Genomic DNA, 13,437 nt, shown 5'->3' on the forward strand with positions numbered 1-13,437 from the left:
AATGATCTACACGGCCTTATCAAACTCCAAAAAGAATGGGATCACACACTGCGCAATACTTTAGGCTTTCATTAGTTGATTATTATAAAATTATTTTAAGTAAAGTATTGATGGTTTTAAAAAGCCAAACAATGTAAGTTTCTTTTGTAAGATTGGTTGGACTACTTGACGGTAGGCAGTTTATTCGCACAATCCATTTATTTGTTTCTGTTCAGATTTTATGTCTGGGCAAAAAAATTTTTTTTCCAAAATATGTGGAAAAGTCGACGGTAACGTAAAAGGTTGAGAAGCTCTGATCTGCAGGGTAGAGCTACTAACACTGAGCTTGGGCTGGCCCCCGATCTGCAGTTCTAAATTAATAACAGGTCAAAGTATGGATTGTTTGATAGCTTTGCGCCGTCTAACGGATTTATGCAAAGGTTCTAGTTTACTTACAACTTTGTTTGTAATTTTTACTTTGTACGTTAACCTGCAGGTTTGTGATACTTTAACAGAAAAGTAATGTTACGGAGAAAATGTCTGACCTTAACAGGTCGAGTTATACGTCAATCATCGCATGTTGCCATTCGTGAAAATGTTCCAACCAAGTTTGCCGTTGTAAATGGAAAATTTGTCAGGTTGCCACAACAGGATGGTGGCGAAGTTGTTACAGAAGAAATAACTCACACGGGACAGGTAAAGAAGTAAGGTTTTATGTTGATGACCCCTGTGGGTGTAATGGATAATGGAGTTAAATTACAAAATGATACATGAAAATGATTTTCTGTTTTCTGACAACATGAGTTAATTGCTAATACAATAATCACTTTTAACACTTTTTGCAAAGTGTTTAAAGCAGTGGTTCCAAACCAGGGCCCATGGCCCCCCAGGGGGGCCACGAGCTGTGTTTCGGGGGGCCACGGGTGTAGATTCACCAGAAACACCTACTAAAAGCCGTTTTGTTTTTTGATAACTTTAACTTTATTCCTAATTTAATCGACTATTTTACATACTATTTGTCTATATTGAGGTTTTTCATGATTATGGATTCTTGTTTACTCTATTCGACCTGTTTAAAGCTGAAATTAGTATCGAACTCCTACACGAGTTTGCCATTTACAATTGTTAAGGGGGCCACAGGTCTTACAGGGATACTTAAAGGGGGCCACGAGGCCAAAAACTTACTTTTGGGGGGCCACAGCGTACAAAAGGTTGGGAACCACTGGTTTAAAGCATTTAAATTTAAACAGTACAACTAAAACTGACAATATATATGTATAGATTCTAAGAGTTGTTATTGGTTATCAGAGTTAGAAAATTATATTGACTTTTTAGGAACTAGCAAAAGATGTTTATTGTTGTAGTTGTTTTATATACATCCCAGTGTTGTTTTTTGACCATATTGAAATGTCTACTGTTGATTAAGTTATTGGTATATTTAAGATGTTAGGTATATATAGTGTTTAGAGTGAATACATACTTTAGCATTTATATTTTAAATCTGTCCTTCAGGTTATGCTTTTATATGAAACTTTTGCCTTGTTCAATTGTTTGTATATATATATGTAACTTTACTTTTTGCAGTACTTTGAAGAGGGTGACTGGAAAAAAGTACGATTTCATGACAGGACAAAGTTGGTAAGTTACGTTAGTGCCGGATGTAAAATTTACTGCCCGCAAATTTAATGTAGCTAGGTTTGGTGCCAACATTTTTTAATCAAATACAAAAAGAGACCAATAAAAAGATATATTAAAATTGTTGACCCAAATGTGCTTTAGAAAGTCTAACTTAAATTTGTTTAAGCTTTGCTGTTAACCATGGTTCATGGCCATCATTCTTTAAATGTCTGTAACAAAAATTATATATATTCAGGTCAATCAAAATTGGGCTGTAAATTTGGTTGCTGAAGTCCCACCTCTGGAAGTTGATGGTCGTGTAGCTGTTTGTGATGGTAGAGATGGACCTGATGCACCTGCAGCACTTGGGCATCCAAGGGTTTACATAAATTTGGTAACATGTTGTAAAATAAATATTAAACAAAAAAAGTAGTTTTTCTTGTTTAACTAAATGTATAGTGTTAGCTGTATGTGTCATAGAAAACATTTTTGGTTCTGTTAAAAATGGGAGAAATATGTTTTTGTAAGTTAAATAATTGTGCTTGCTTTTTAAATACTGTTGTAATACAGGCTTGTATGTCACCTAGGCCCTTTTTGTAATGTTTAGTACTGCAAACTAATTTCTGTTGCATAAAATGCATTGATCAAATTCATAAATCCCCAAAATATAAGAATGCCACACAATATTTTTTTTTGTATTTGTAGGACAAAGGAGAGGTGGAAAGTTGCCTGTATTGTGGAAACAGATTTGTCCAAAAACCACATCACTAAAAATTCATTTTCTTTTCAACATATTGTCTTTGTTTTTGTCTCGAAAATAAATTATAAAAACTTCATTTTGTTTTCATTTTTTCTCGGTTTCTGATAGAAGTCTGATAGTTCTTGCTTTACAAACACTTGATTGTTTTGCCTCTCGGACCCCTTGTGAGTAATTTCATTTGGGCGTTGCCAAATTTTTGTCAAACAATTTTTGTGTGTGCATTTATTTGCAGACAGTGCTGTTGCTTTTTGAACTGACAGAAAAATTAAGCTTGTTTACTAACTATACCTTGCGTAATGACAAGAGGCTGTGCGAAAATGTAAAGTTCTGGTGCTTAATGCACTTTTTTCGAAATACTAGACGTTTTATGGCATTTCTGCTGATGTCATTTGGCTGACCCCAAACGCAAAACCTTTCGGAAACCAGCAGCATAGTTGGAACAGTTTAGGATAAAATACACCAATATTTGTGCTTCGCCCAGCGCAACAGTGCACCTGGAGTCGGGTCAAAAGGATTCACTTAGACTTCCATCACCTGTTTTCGTCTTGTGTGGTCTGCCCTCTCATTTGTACCAATTTTTGTCTCTAAACAACTGATGCACAACTAAAACTTTACGCCTCATTTAAGTGGTACGTAGAATTTTTCCCTGCCAAGCGTGGTTACCAAAAGGGAATAAATTGCGTTGTTATATTCATTTGGAGTTTGCAGGCTGTAGCTACACGACAAACTATTCCTCTGTAGAAAAGGTTTCAGAACTAGCAGCGGAGAATAAAATTTGGTTGAGCAGTTTCAATGTCTTTTATCAAGCCTGGTTGCTTTTTGCGTTTGCTTGCGTTTGTTGTTTTGGCATCGAATGGATTTGCACGTTTGTCGAACAAACGAAAGTCATACAGAGGGTATGTGGGACTGTGCATTCTTTAATATTTGTGGACAGATAAAGCTTCAGTTTGTCCTTTAAATCAGGTATGAAGTTTTAAAGTTTGCAGTTCCGAGCGACTTGGATCAATCTTTTGTGGATTACTTGCTGAACAGTGAATGGGTATGGTTCTATGAAAACTGTAACTTGAAAGGACATACACCTCAGTTAACGTTTTTGTTGATTAAAAATTTAACAACTAACGGTCGATAGCTAAAGTTTAGGTGATAGTGCTAACCAATTCCAATTGCTGTGTCGGTGAAAATGAAAATCGGGTTGAAACTAGTGATGTACCGAATCGGCGAAATTTCGGCCGAAACCGAATATTCGGCGGTTTTGCCGAATAAATTCGGCCGAATCAACCGAATCATTTATGACGTCACGCAAAGTCGTATACAAGGCGTTTGACATGAAAACAGAAGTTTATCTACCAGGCAATTCGGGCACAATGGTTGTATTTAGTCCTTATTTTAGTTCTGTGGGGTTTAACATTGCCTCAAGTATGATTGCCGACCCGACAATGAAATACTGGTTTTTTGTCTGCAGTGGGAAAAGCGTCAATGTGTTAAAAAATATAATGATTGACGCGATTTTCGTTGTTACTAAGCAGAAAGGACACGTTTAACGCTTTAAAGGGGTGTTCGTAAAAGATTCGGTTTCGGCCGAATCGCAATAAATTATTCGGCCGAAACCGAATCTTTGCAAAAGTGGCCGATTCGGCCGAATAAATTCGGCAAACCGAATATTCGGTACATCTCAAGTTGAAACCAAGCTGATGATGTACAAGAGTTTATCAATCTAGGGTATTTATTCATATCAGGTTGATGTTTGGAAATACCCATCATTACGGTCTCGACATTTCGATGTAATGGTAAATCCTCAACATAAGGATGAATACAAAGAAACTTTACACAAACTTGGTATAAGTTATCGCGTGTGGATATCCGATGTGCAAAACTTGATTGATGAAAATGCTTCGCCGAAGCAAAATCGCCGCAGAAGAAATCCTCGTATTATGAGGCTTGACAGATATAATGTTTACTCAAAGGTATTTTCTCATTTACATATTTTGACCGTAAGCATACACAAACATTTCTTATGTACGAGTTTAGATTTTGCGTTGGATGACAACATTTTCGCGGACTAATAATGATGTTGTTTCAATGCATCAAGTCGGAACTACAAGCCACGGCAGACGAATTTGGGCATTGAAGGTAGGTTATGTTTGAGTCAACCTCCTATAGCGTATACATATACAACATGACAAAACATAAGTTAATGTGTTTGTTTATTGTTTTTAATCGTTGGGAAAAACTTCTCGTAAAGAAAACCCCCAATCACTACAATAAAGGTACTGGACTTCAAAACGCACCACAAACGGTAGTTGAGTGTGAACGGTTGGGAGCGATTTTTGTAAGGTTTACATTATTCTCTTTTCAACTTATCGAGCTGTGCGGACTATTGTCTGCACCCCTTATTTGTCAAATTTGTTCGGATTCTGTCGGGTCAAGCTGCTTTGAGTACGCATCTTACGACTTTGCCTGTGTGCAAAGGCAAATGCCGACACGTTAGAGGGCACGCTTGTAAAATTAGCTGAATGGTAAAGCCATCATTTTATTATGTAATTACGATAGAGGAAACAGCAAATACCGTAATAGAACCTTAAACTAATCGTTTCATGTTAATCAACGTAAATTGCTTTGGATATTATCGTCACTATCTACAACAAAAAACTCTAACGAAAAACGGTGAACGTGGATGATAACGGTATGTATGGGTCACGTACTGACAGATAGGAGGACCAAATAGTTTGCCGGCGTCGGCTTGATTAAATTGTCGATAATTTTTTGCCTAAACCAATAAAATACAGCGTGTGATTTACAACTCTGTTCCAATATTCTCTGTCGTTACGAACTAGTATATGTGCGGGATCGTCTCAGTTTTTGCTTGAAATGATAATTTATTACCAAGGCATCATTACCGGCCATTAAGGAAATAACGCTTTATACAATGCACTTTTAGTGAATATAATATTTATTATTAAAACTTTATGTGAAGATTTGCATTTAAATTTTTATTTAAAGATTATGATAGTTCATGTGTTTTTGTCTTTACCTGGGCATCTTTAATGAGTTAACCGTATAAAACGCTACCTATTTCAGATTGGGATTAGATCAAATGCGACTAAACCAGTTTTTTGGCAAGACTCGCTTATTCACGCTCGTGAATGGATCACTGGCGCGACCTTGTTGTGGGTTGCTAACAGGATGGTACGTCAGTACCGTCAAGGCGACCCGGAAGTGACGACGTTTTTGAACGAAATGGACTGGATGTTTTTACCAGTTTGGAATGTGGATGGATACATTTACACGTGGACAACGGTAAAGTATAAAGCGTTAATGCAACAAAGTGTAATGTTTTAAAAATATACCACTATTATAAGACAAACAATAGTTTTTTATTTATTGATAGGTTTTGGTCAAATAACGGAATTTAGCGACAAAATTTTAATTTGACGTTTTGTTGACAAACATTTTTTATACTTTAGGAAAGAATGTGGAGAAAATCACGAAGTGGGGGTCTGGGACATTGTCGTGGAGTTGACCTCAACAGAAATTTTGATACTCCCAATCTTGCAGGTGGTCAAAATTACTTAATAATTTCTTAACCTCATATGTTTATGATGTACTTTTTTTACTTTGCGTTTACAGTGGATTTGATTTGGATACAATTTTTGTTGTTTTCAAAACACGTCAGTTTTGTCACATTGCCCCCAAAATGTAATGCGTTATTAAAGTTAAACAATTTCTTGTTGTGTCACCCATTTACTTTCAAATTTAATGTCAAGTGTTGCACTTTCTTATGCACCAAAAGTTTTAGGTATTAAATCACAATTTTAACCTAAAATTCTTACCCTGCGCGGCAAGCAACAATAAATCAAATTGCAAAATAATGTCCGCAAAAAAACAAAGTGGCACAATAAATGTTAATATTTATAAAAAGACAAAAAACTATGTGTAAACGTTTTTTCTTTGATTCGCAGAAGGGAAGACAAGCAACTTTGTATGTTCGGGGGTTTATCGAGGAACGCGGGCTTTTTCCGAATCAGAATCCAACACGGTTTCGGCATATTTGAAAACTATTCCCCTGGCTGCTTTTATTTCACTTCATTCTTATGCCCAGTACTGGTTGTATCCGTACGGATTTCAATCAAACCAAAGCCTCGACCACTTTGATCTGGTAGTTGGGACTTGCATAGAAGTACTTGTAGAAATGCCCAATTTTAAATCTTAATGTAACCCCATACTTACATTTTGCGTTTGTTAGTGACATAACAGTGTGTTGTGTACAATCAAAAGCTTGATTAGAAAAAAAAAATGCCCAGCGGCATATACTTTGCAAACATTTGTTTAACTTAGTGGCATTTGGAACAAACTTGTATTTTTACAGGAACGCGTTGCAAGGAAAGCTGTGAAAGCTATTTATCAAGTAAACAAAATCAAGTATAAGCATGGGACCGTTGAAGCGTTGGCATGTAAGATTTAATTATTTATGGCTTGCAAACTAAGTTACACACATACACTGACAGTTACACGTCTAATTAACAATTCTGCATTCTACAGATCCGGTATCCGGCGGAAGCATTGACTGGGCACACATATCCCTTTGTGTGAAGTACGCGTTTGGAATTGAGCTGCGCGACACTGGCCGTTATGGTTTTGTTTTACCGGACCGGTACATTCTTCCAACTGCTCGCGAATATTACCAAGGAATGAAGGTCGTTGCCAGAGAAATATTAGAAGCGGATGACTTAATCAGCGAATCTTGTAAACTTAATTGAACTGAATGTGCTAAATGTCAACTGTTTTGATACAAGTCTATATAACTACCACTTGCTGTACACAACACTAAAATGTTTTCACAATGGTCGACAAAATGTATCTTTTCGTTATATTAGTAAAATTTAATGCACACGGAACAAAGCTTGCTGCGTTTGTATTGTTTGAATAACATGTAGGGACGGGGCAATTTAAAATAGCCAATGCGGAGGATTCGAATCCCAAACTAGCCGAATCCAAAAAGTCAAAAATAACCGACAATAGGATTCGGTTTAGATCGCATTCGCTTACTTTATCACATACTCGTTATTTTCGTTTTGTAAAAATCTCTTCAATCGTACTCAATGATTTGTAATTAGAACAAAACACACAGACATCTTATTTAAGTAGGAACAAAAAGTTAAACGTATTAATAAAAATATGAAGTGGCCAGGGGATTTTATGCCCCCAAAAAATCTTTTAGCATATCAAAAACGATTCGGTAGGCTGGCCTCCATTTAGGTGTTTTAGAATCATTTCAGAGTAGTAAATTCAAAATTGCCTATGTGTACAAGCATTACTTTTATTGTGCAAATTTTGTATTTGTACATTGCTGATATAACATGATAAACAATTGGTAAAAGAGTTATGTTGTTTCTTCATATACGTATTATCTGTTGAGATGTTTTAAACTACTGACTGGATATTGAAAACGAGTTTCTGACAATTCACATCGTTTATTTTAAGAATTTAAGTCGTATGATAAAAAAGGCACGCCTGCTCGTTTAACTATTTCGGTAGCCTATTGTGTTTAATTTAAATCGACGCATTTTCTGTAACTATACTTTTCATTTCTCAACCCTGTTTGGCTTTTGAGTGTTTTTGGCTCAGCCTACCATTGGCGGACATACAAAAATGTGAATACAGCATGCCGTTGAAAAACTATTTTTGTATGTCGTGAAATGGTGTCGGACGCATGAAAACCTTTCACGAACTGATTTGAGTCTTGGACTTGACAGACACTGTGCAAAAAGAGTAAGCGACAAAGAAAACAAACGAACAACAAACCATGCTGCAAGGTTTGAAACATACACCACATTATGTAACTCGTCGGTGGTTCTGTGTCATTTCAAGTGAACTTTACCAAAAGGACGCTTTGTGGCCACAAGCGACAAATTAGGTTTGATCGAACACATTCACGTGTTTTTAGTCAAATGGCGGTAGGATAAAAAATTCTCGACAAATCTGGCCTAGGTAATCGTTGTAGCAATGCAGCATGTACAGAACACGTTTTATTTTTATAACTAATTTACTTTACGAAAAAAACGCTTATAAAGACCAAGAGTTTCGCTTTTGACTGTCAGGGAAAAAGGCAATTCGTATCATTAAGCCTAAACGCGGAATGTACTTTAAATGTCTAATCCAAAGTTTATCATTTTTCATTCTCTACAGTATAGGAATCACTATTTATTCCAGGCGAACACGAAGGCACTAGTAGCCTTATTGCATGTGAGCACAACATCGGACAAATTTTGCATGACATGTTTAAATCCGCGGGCCTGTGTTGTTAACCTCTAACGATTTAGTTGGATTATTGTTTAATCGTTTAAGTATTGAAACTTGAATAAATTGCCATTGTATACGTTCAAAACGCGGGAATATTACACAGAGGTCGTGCAATGAACCGTGGCAATTTTAAACATCTTTTATTAAAGCCAAAAAAGACAAATGTCAACGTAATCTGGACAAGACGTTTGTAGCGTAAACAAAGCAATTGTTACATAAACCGTTTGAACTTGAAATAAATACTTCACAAAAACCTTCTGTTTGTCATTTAAAATGTTATGGTTCAAACGCTCTTAGCACAGTAGGCCAAAAGTCGGGCCACAATCTACCATTCCGATCTCGTGCGAAAGCGTCAAGTACGGTGCTGGGCTAATTTAAGCAAAAAACGAGGCCATTTCGGCTGTCTTACTTTGAAAAGTTTCAACTTTACGTAACAGTTGCGTAACACATTACGCAACGCCAGAGCCTCAGGCATCAAGTAAACGTGGCCAATTTAGGATTAAAGTTCATTTTTGTCCATAATTGCATGTTTACAAAGTTACACCTTCTTTCAATTGTGTGAAAAAATAAGTAATTTATAGTTATGAAAGAAATCTGCTTAAAATGCTACGGGTGAACAAAAGTTCGCACCAGTTTAACCGATCAGTTCAATTATTATCTCTAATTACTTACGCTAAAAACAATTTAAAAGTAAAGTTTTACCACAAAAGTGTTGTATTATAAGTTAAAACCTACATAACTATATAAGAAACTATATATACAACATAACAATAAAGGGTTTTTGTTATTCCATGCGCACCTTGTGGACACTTATAAGAATATTCGACTGGTGAGTATACATTAAAGTGTGAATTTGGTATGACTACTTTTACGTAACATTTAAAGGTACGCTGGTGCAAACCAGTGAATTTTTTAATATACGCTAGCAGTAAAGTTTAGTTGTGCGTTTTAAGCGACTATAACATTGTACCGTTTAAACAAATTTGAAAAGAATTGGGTTTTTTTCTTAAATTTTATTTTGTAGCTGCGAATATAAATCAAAAGTATTACGATATAGCTCATCCCAAATTTAATAATATTAAGCCACTTTACCAAAATTTGTTATGCATATTAAAATAAAATTGCAGCTAAAATAACAACTACGAGCTTTAGTTTTGTTTTAAATATGGTATCAAACACGTCAACGTGCATCGGTCGACCTTTGGCCACCATTTTCTTTGTTACGTAACTTTTTACCCTGAAGCTAACAATCCATGTTCGCCGCGAACAAAGCAAGTTTTTCGGTAAAATGATATTCACTGAGCGACTAAGGTGGGATTTTGTTTGCCGCTGACTTTCAGGCCATAATGTTCGAATCGCCTAAAACACGTCTACATGCAAAATGATTTGCCAAAAAAAATTAACACTTTTAATGTAGGGTTTAAAGGTTGGAACAACTTTTACCAATTTTAAATGCAAATATTATTGTAGTTGTTTAACCGTTTGTAAACTAATAGTTTATTGTTTTTGGCTTTTTTAACATTACTACTTTTTTGTAAATTGTATGATAACAAGTCAAAATAGCTGTAAAATTTGAAATGCTCTTTTTTTAAGAAAAGCTTTCGTCTAAGCGTTATAAGTTATCAGTAACACAATATAACTGAAATCTTTGCTATCTGAAGTATTAGTTGTTTGTGAAACTATAATTCGATTTAATTGTTTGACATGATCCTGAAATTTACTAAAGTATAGTTAAAATTGTTTGGTTAATAACTTTGTCAATGCTGTTAGCTTGTTGCTACATTGCCAAGTAATACTGAATGTAATAACTTTATCAATACTGAATTAGTTACAGCTATTAATGTCATAGAATGCTACCAACCTTTTAAAAATCTTCTTACTATAAGCATAGAAAAGTGATATAATTCACGCCTAAAGCACTTAAAACAACAAACTACTTTACAACCTGATCAATTGTACATTGTTCGATTTTTACAACTGCGTTGCCAAACATGTTTTTGGAAATATCATTATGTTATGTTTCAGTGGTGCTCATAATAAATTATATAGTTTAGACGCACACACAGACTTGTTGATTTATTTAAAAAAATATTCGGAGTATTTGTAAATTTATTTGATTGACAACTGACAAAGCAAATAAAACGCCTGCGAAAATTAACTCACTTTAAACATTAAGGTAATATTGAGTTAAATTCACACAAAAAAACTTTTTCACCGTAGAACCGTAAACATAAAATAGATTTGCTTATAGACCCAATAAAATGACATGATCATTTGCGTTATTCCGCTTAAAGTTCGTTAAAACAAAACGACTTAGTCAATTGCATTTCAAATAATTTACTTGGTAATTGCATTTCAAATAATTTATTGATGTCAAACTTTTGTACAGATCTGCGTTTTATGTTTAACCTTTTATGTTTAACTTTGACTATACGTAAATATGAGTTCTTTTCCTTACATGGGCCAAGTTATCGCCCTTTTAATACATTTGTCGAAGTGGTAAATAATACGACGACGATTTTTTTACTTTTGTTAACCGGCTATTTTTTCGAAATGTGTTGTGAGCATATATGCCATATTGGCATCGTGTAAAACTATTAAGCTCTAAACACAAAATTCGATTGTATGTTTAACGTGATAGTACCCAAGCTATTGTATTTGATTTGTTAGCAGTGTACCTTTACCACATACTTTGTTGCATAATGAACTGAATGAAGCCGAATACATACCCGTTTAGGGATGCAACGTCTTCAAAATTAAACGCAATGCAATTATTACCTTCCTAAAAGTTCCAAGTTCTAAGAACCAATATTCATTACTTTTTATCAACGTAGGCTTCCGTAGGATAAGGTCCTATTAAAAATAATCTACAAAACCTCTCGACAAGGCAATCGATACTATTTCCAACCTCAAGTCACAAACAAAATTAAGACAGCGATCCAAGTGGCGAAATCGTTTTCTTTGCAATATTAATGATGCTTCGTTTCGCCAAGTGCGCGCCTACAATACAGGAAACCGTTTCTTATAATTTGATAAATGTGTCCACTTGTTCAAATGTGGAGACAAAATTGGACAAAGACATGCAGTTATAGGCTTGTGCCATATGGTTTTGTGCAGTCACCATCAAACCCTATTTTGGACGTGCTAACTGTAGAATCTTTGTCCATGCTCTTAAAGGTAATATGACAACATTTTTTTAAACAACAGCGACAGCTACTCGTAGTTAAAGGTAATCACATCTGGCAAAACTTCGCAGATAAACGCAAACTTTAAAATATTTTTTACACTTTCCTTTAATGATTCACGTTATGTAACGGGAAATTGTTGGAGCGCAACGGTGTGCGCCAGTTTAAAAAAGAGAATGCTTTCTTTGGGATATTAGTCTAGGTGTGGCTCACTAGGTCTTTATTTGCCACTTGCTATTCACAGTGTCTTACGAAAAGGTTAAATAACGCTAAAATGTGCACCTCAGAGAGCATTGTTGTCTTTGTATCATAACCATGCCAGTGGTGTAGCTGCAGTCTTTGTTTAAATTAACATAGTTATTGGCTGTGTTTGCGTTAAATATTGACCTGCTGTTTGGCTATTATTGCATTTTTAGTGCAGGTTACCAAGTGTGGTGTAAATACTGTGTGTGATGTGTATGTTATACAACGTGGTGGACTGTTAACGTGATGCCTACAGCGAGACTGTACAACTGCGTGTGCTTATCACTTTGTTCAGCGTTTAACCTTTCACCCACAATCACGATCGTTTTCTACGCCTTAGCTAGACTGGTAGCTACCAGCAGATTCTTAGCAGGTCTGATAGCAAACTAATGTGATTATAAGTAACGCGTAGCTACTGGGTAGTTAAAAGCCGTTTATCTTTAATGTAGTCGTGGAAATTGGTACTAGTGGCAGTACCATTAAAGTACAATTGCAAAACTTACTAATATTTTTATGATAACTGTGTTGTTGAACTAAAATCAGCTGTAGTTAAATAAGTTATGACAAGTTTAAAATAAACTCGGTCGAACCAGAACGTCCCAGACTGACAGCTGATACCAGGAAACTGAGTTTCAAGCGCGGCTATTTCCTGCAACGATGACGTGCGCTTAAAATCAGACAGCGTGACGACCGCTCAGTTTTTTCAGCCACTTTGAATACATCGCTTTGAAAAGTGCTGAATAAAAATGCGCACTGATGGAAACTAAATAGACCAACAAAAAATTTGCCCTGTAATCCTCAAATGAGTGGAGTGCAGTTTTATTTGGTTTAAAAACACGTGTGCTTCTCCAACATGTGTGAAACAACATTAGCTTAATGGTTCTTACAGTTTTTAATGTAATGCAATTTTTTGTGACATGTTTTAACCCGAACAACACCAATCCATTTTTAAGTTAAAACACATATAACACCTTACCGTGCTCTACTTTTACTGCACTCTAAAAACTCGCTTGATTGATTTCCTTCTGTACTTACAGCATGTGTCTTATGGTGAAATTAAGATTAGCGCAAGGTACATTTCCGTGCTCTTGTGGTAAATATTTTACAGGATAAAAGTTACTTATACTACAGTGGTTCACTTTTATCGATGAATCCCTAACTTTACAATTCAAAACTATACAAATATCGTTTAAAATTAGGTATTTATCAACTTCACAGGAAAGGTTTCAAAAGTTGAAGTGCACGTGTACAAACCACATGTATCAATTAAAATAAATTCCTCCCCACTTGGGATGCACTGCATAATTGTATTATAATTAATAGTACGTAACACATATTTCCAAAAGAATTTAT

At 35.4% G+C, this 13,437-nt stretch overlaps 2 protein-coding genes across 2 annotated transcripts; both read left to right on the forward strand.

Moving 5' to 3' along the window:
• Positions 1–424: 424 nt before the first annotated feature.
• On the forward strand, positions 425–2,432 carry LOC145218343 (NADH dehydrogenase [ubiquinone] iron-sulfur protein 6, mitochondrial-like). Its single transcript, XM_080085752.1, has 4 exons — positions 425–675; positions 1,564–1,617; positions 1,853–1,990; positions 2,302–2,432. Exons 1-4 carry the CDS (start codon positions 502–504, stop codon positions 2,365–2,367), a joined length of 432 nt encoding a protein of 143 aa, XP_079941878.1. The 5' UTR covers positions 425–501; the 3' UTR covers positions 2,368–2,432.
• Positions 2,433–3,066: 634 nt separating this feature from the next.
• LOC145218550 (carboxypeptidase A2-like) lies at positions 3,067–7,649 on the forward strand. The gene is made up of 9 exons (XM_080085968.1): positions 3,067–3,252; positions 3,320–3,395; positions 4,093–4,320; positions 4,385–4,486; positions 5,435–5,653; positions 5,821–5,911; positions 6,316–6,512; positions 6,723–6,807; positions 6,896–7,649. The coding sequence occupies exons 1-9, from the start codon at positions 3,149–3,151 to the stop codon at positions 7,111–7,113; spliced, it is 1,320 nt and encodes a 439-aa protein (XP_079942094.1). The 5' UTR covers positions 3,067–3,148; the 3' UTR covers positions 7,114–7,649.
• The last annotated feature ends 5,788 nt before the right edge of the window (positions 7,650–13,437 follow it).

This window comes from Phallusia mammillata, chromosome 3 (genome assembly GCF_965637545.1).
Source record: "Phallusia mammillata chromosome 3, kaPhaMamm4.hap1.1, whole genome shotgun sequence".
Taxonomy (NCBI): Eukaryota; Metazoa; Chordata; class Ascidiacea; order Phlebobranchia; family Ascidiidae; genus Phallusia; species Phallusia mammillata.

Excerpts from the sequence above, each read along its gene's own strand:
- LOC145218343 (XM_080085752.1), top strand. The coding sequence starts at position 502 with ATGTTACGGAGAAAATGTCTGACCTTAACAGGTCGAGTTATACGTCAA. Across the intron at positions 676-1,563 it reads AAATAACTCACACGGGACAG|TACTTTGAAGAGGGTGACTG; the intron begins GTAAAGAAGTAA and ends TACTTTTTGCAG. Across the intron at positions 1,618-1,852 it reads TTCATGACAGGACAAAGTTG|GTCAATCAAAATTGGGCTGT; the intron begins GTAAGTTACGTT and ends ATATATATTCAG.
- LOC145218550 (XM_080085968.1), top strand. The coding sequence starts at position 3,149 with ATGTCTTTTATCAAGCCTGGTTGCTTTTTGCGTTTGCTTGCGTTTGTT. Across the intron at positions 5,912-6,315 it reads TGATACTCCCAATCTTGCAG|AAGGGAAGACAAGCAACTTT; the intron begins GTGGTCAAAATT and ends TTTGATTCGCAG. Across the intron at positions 6,808-6,895 it reads GACCGTTGAAGCGTTGGCAT|ATCCGGTATCCGGCGGAAGC; the intron begins GTAAGATTTAAT and ends TGCATTCTACAG.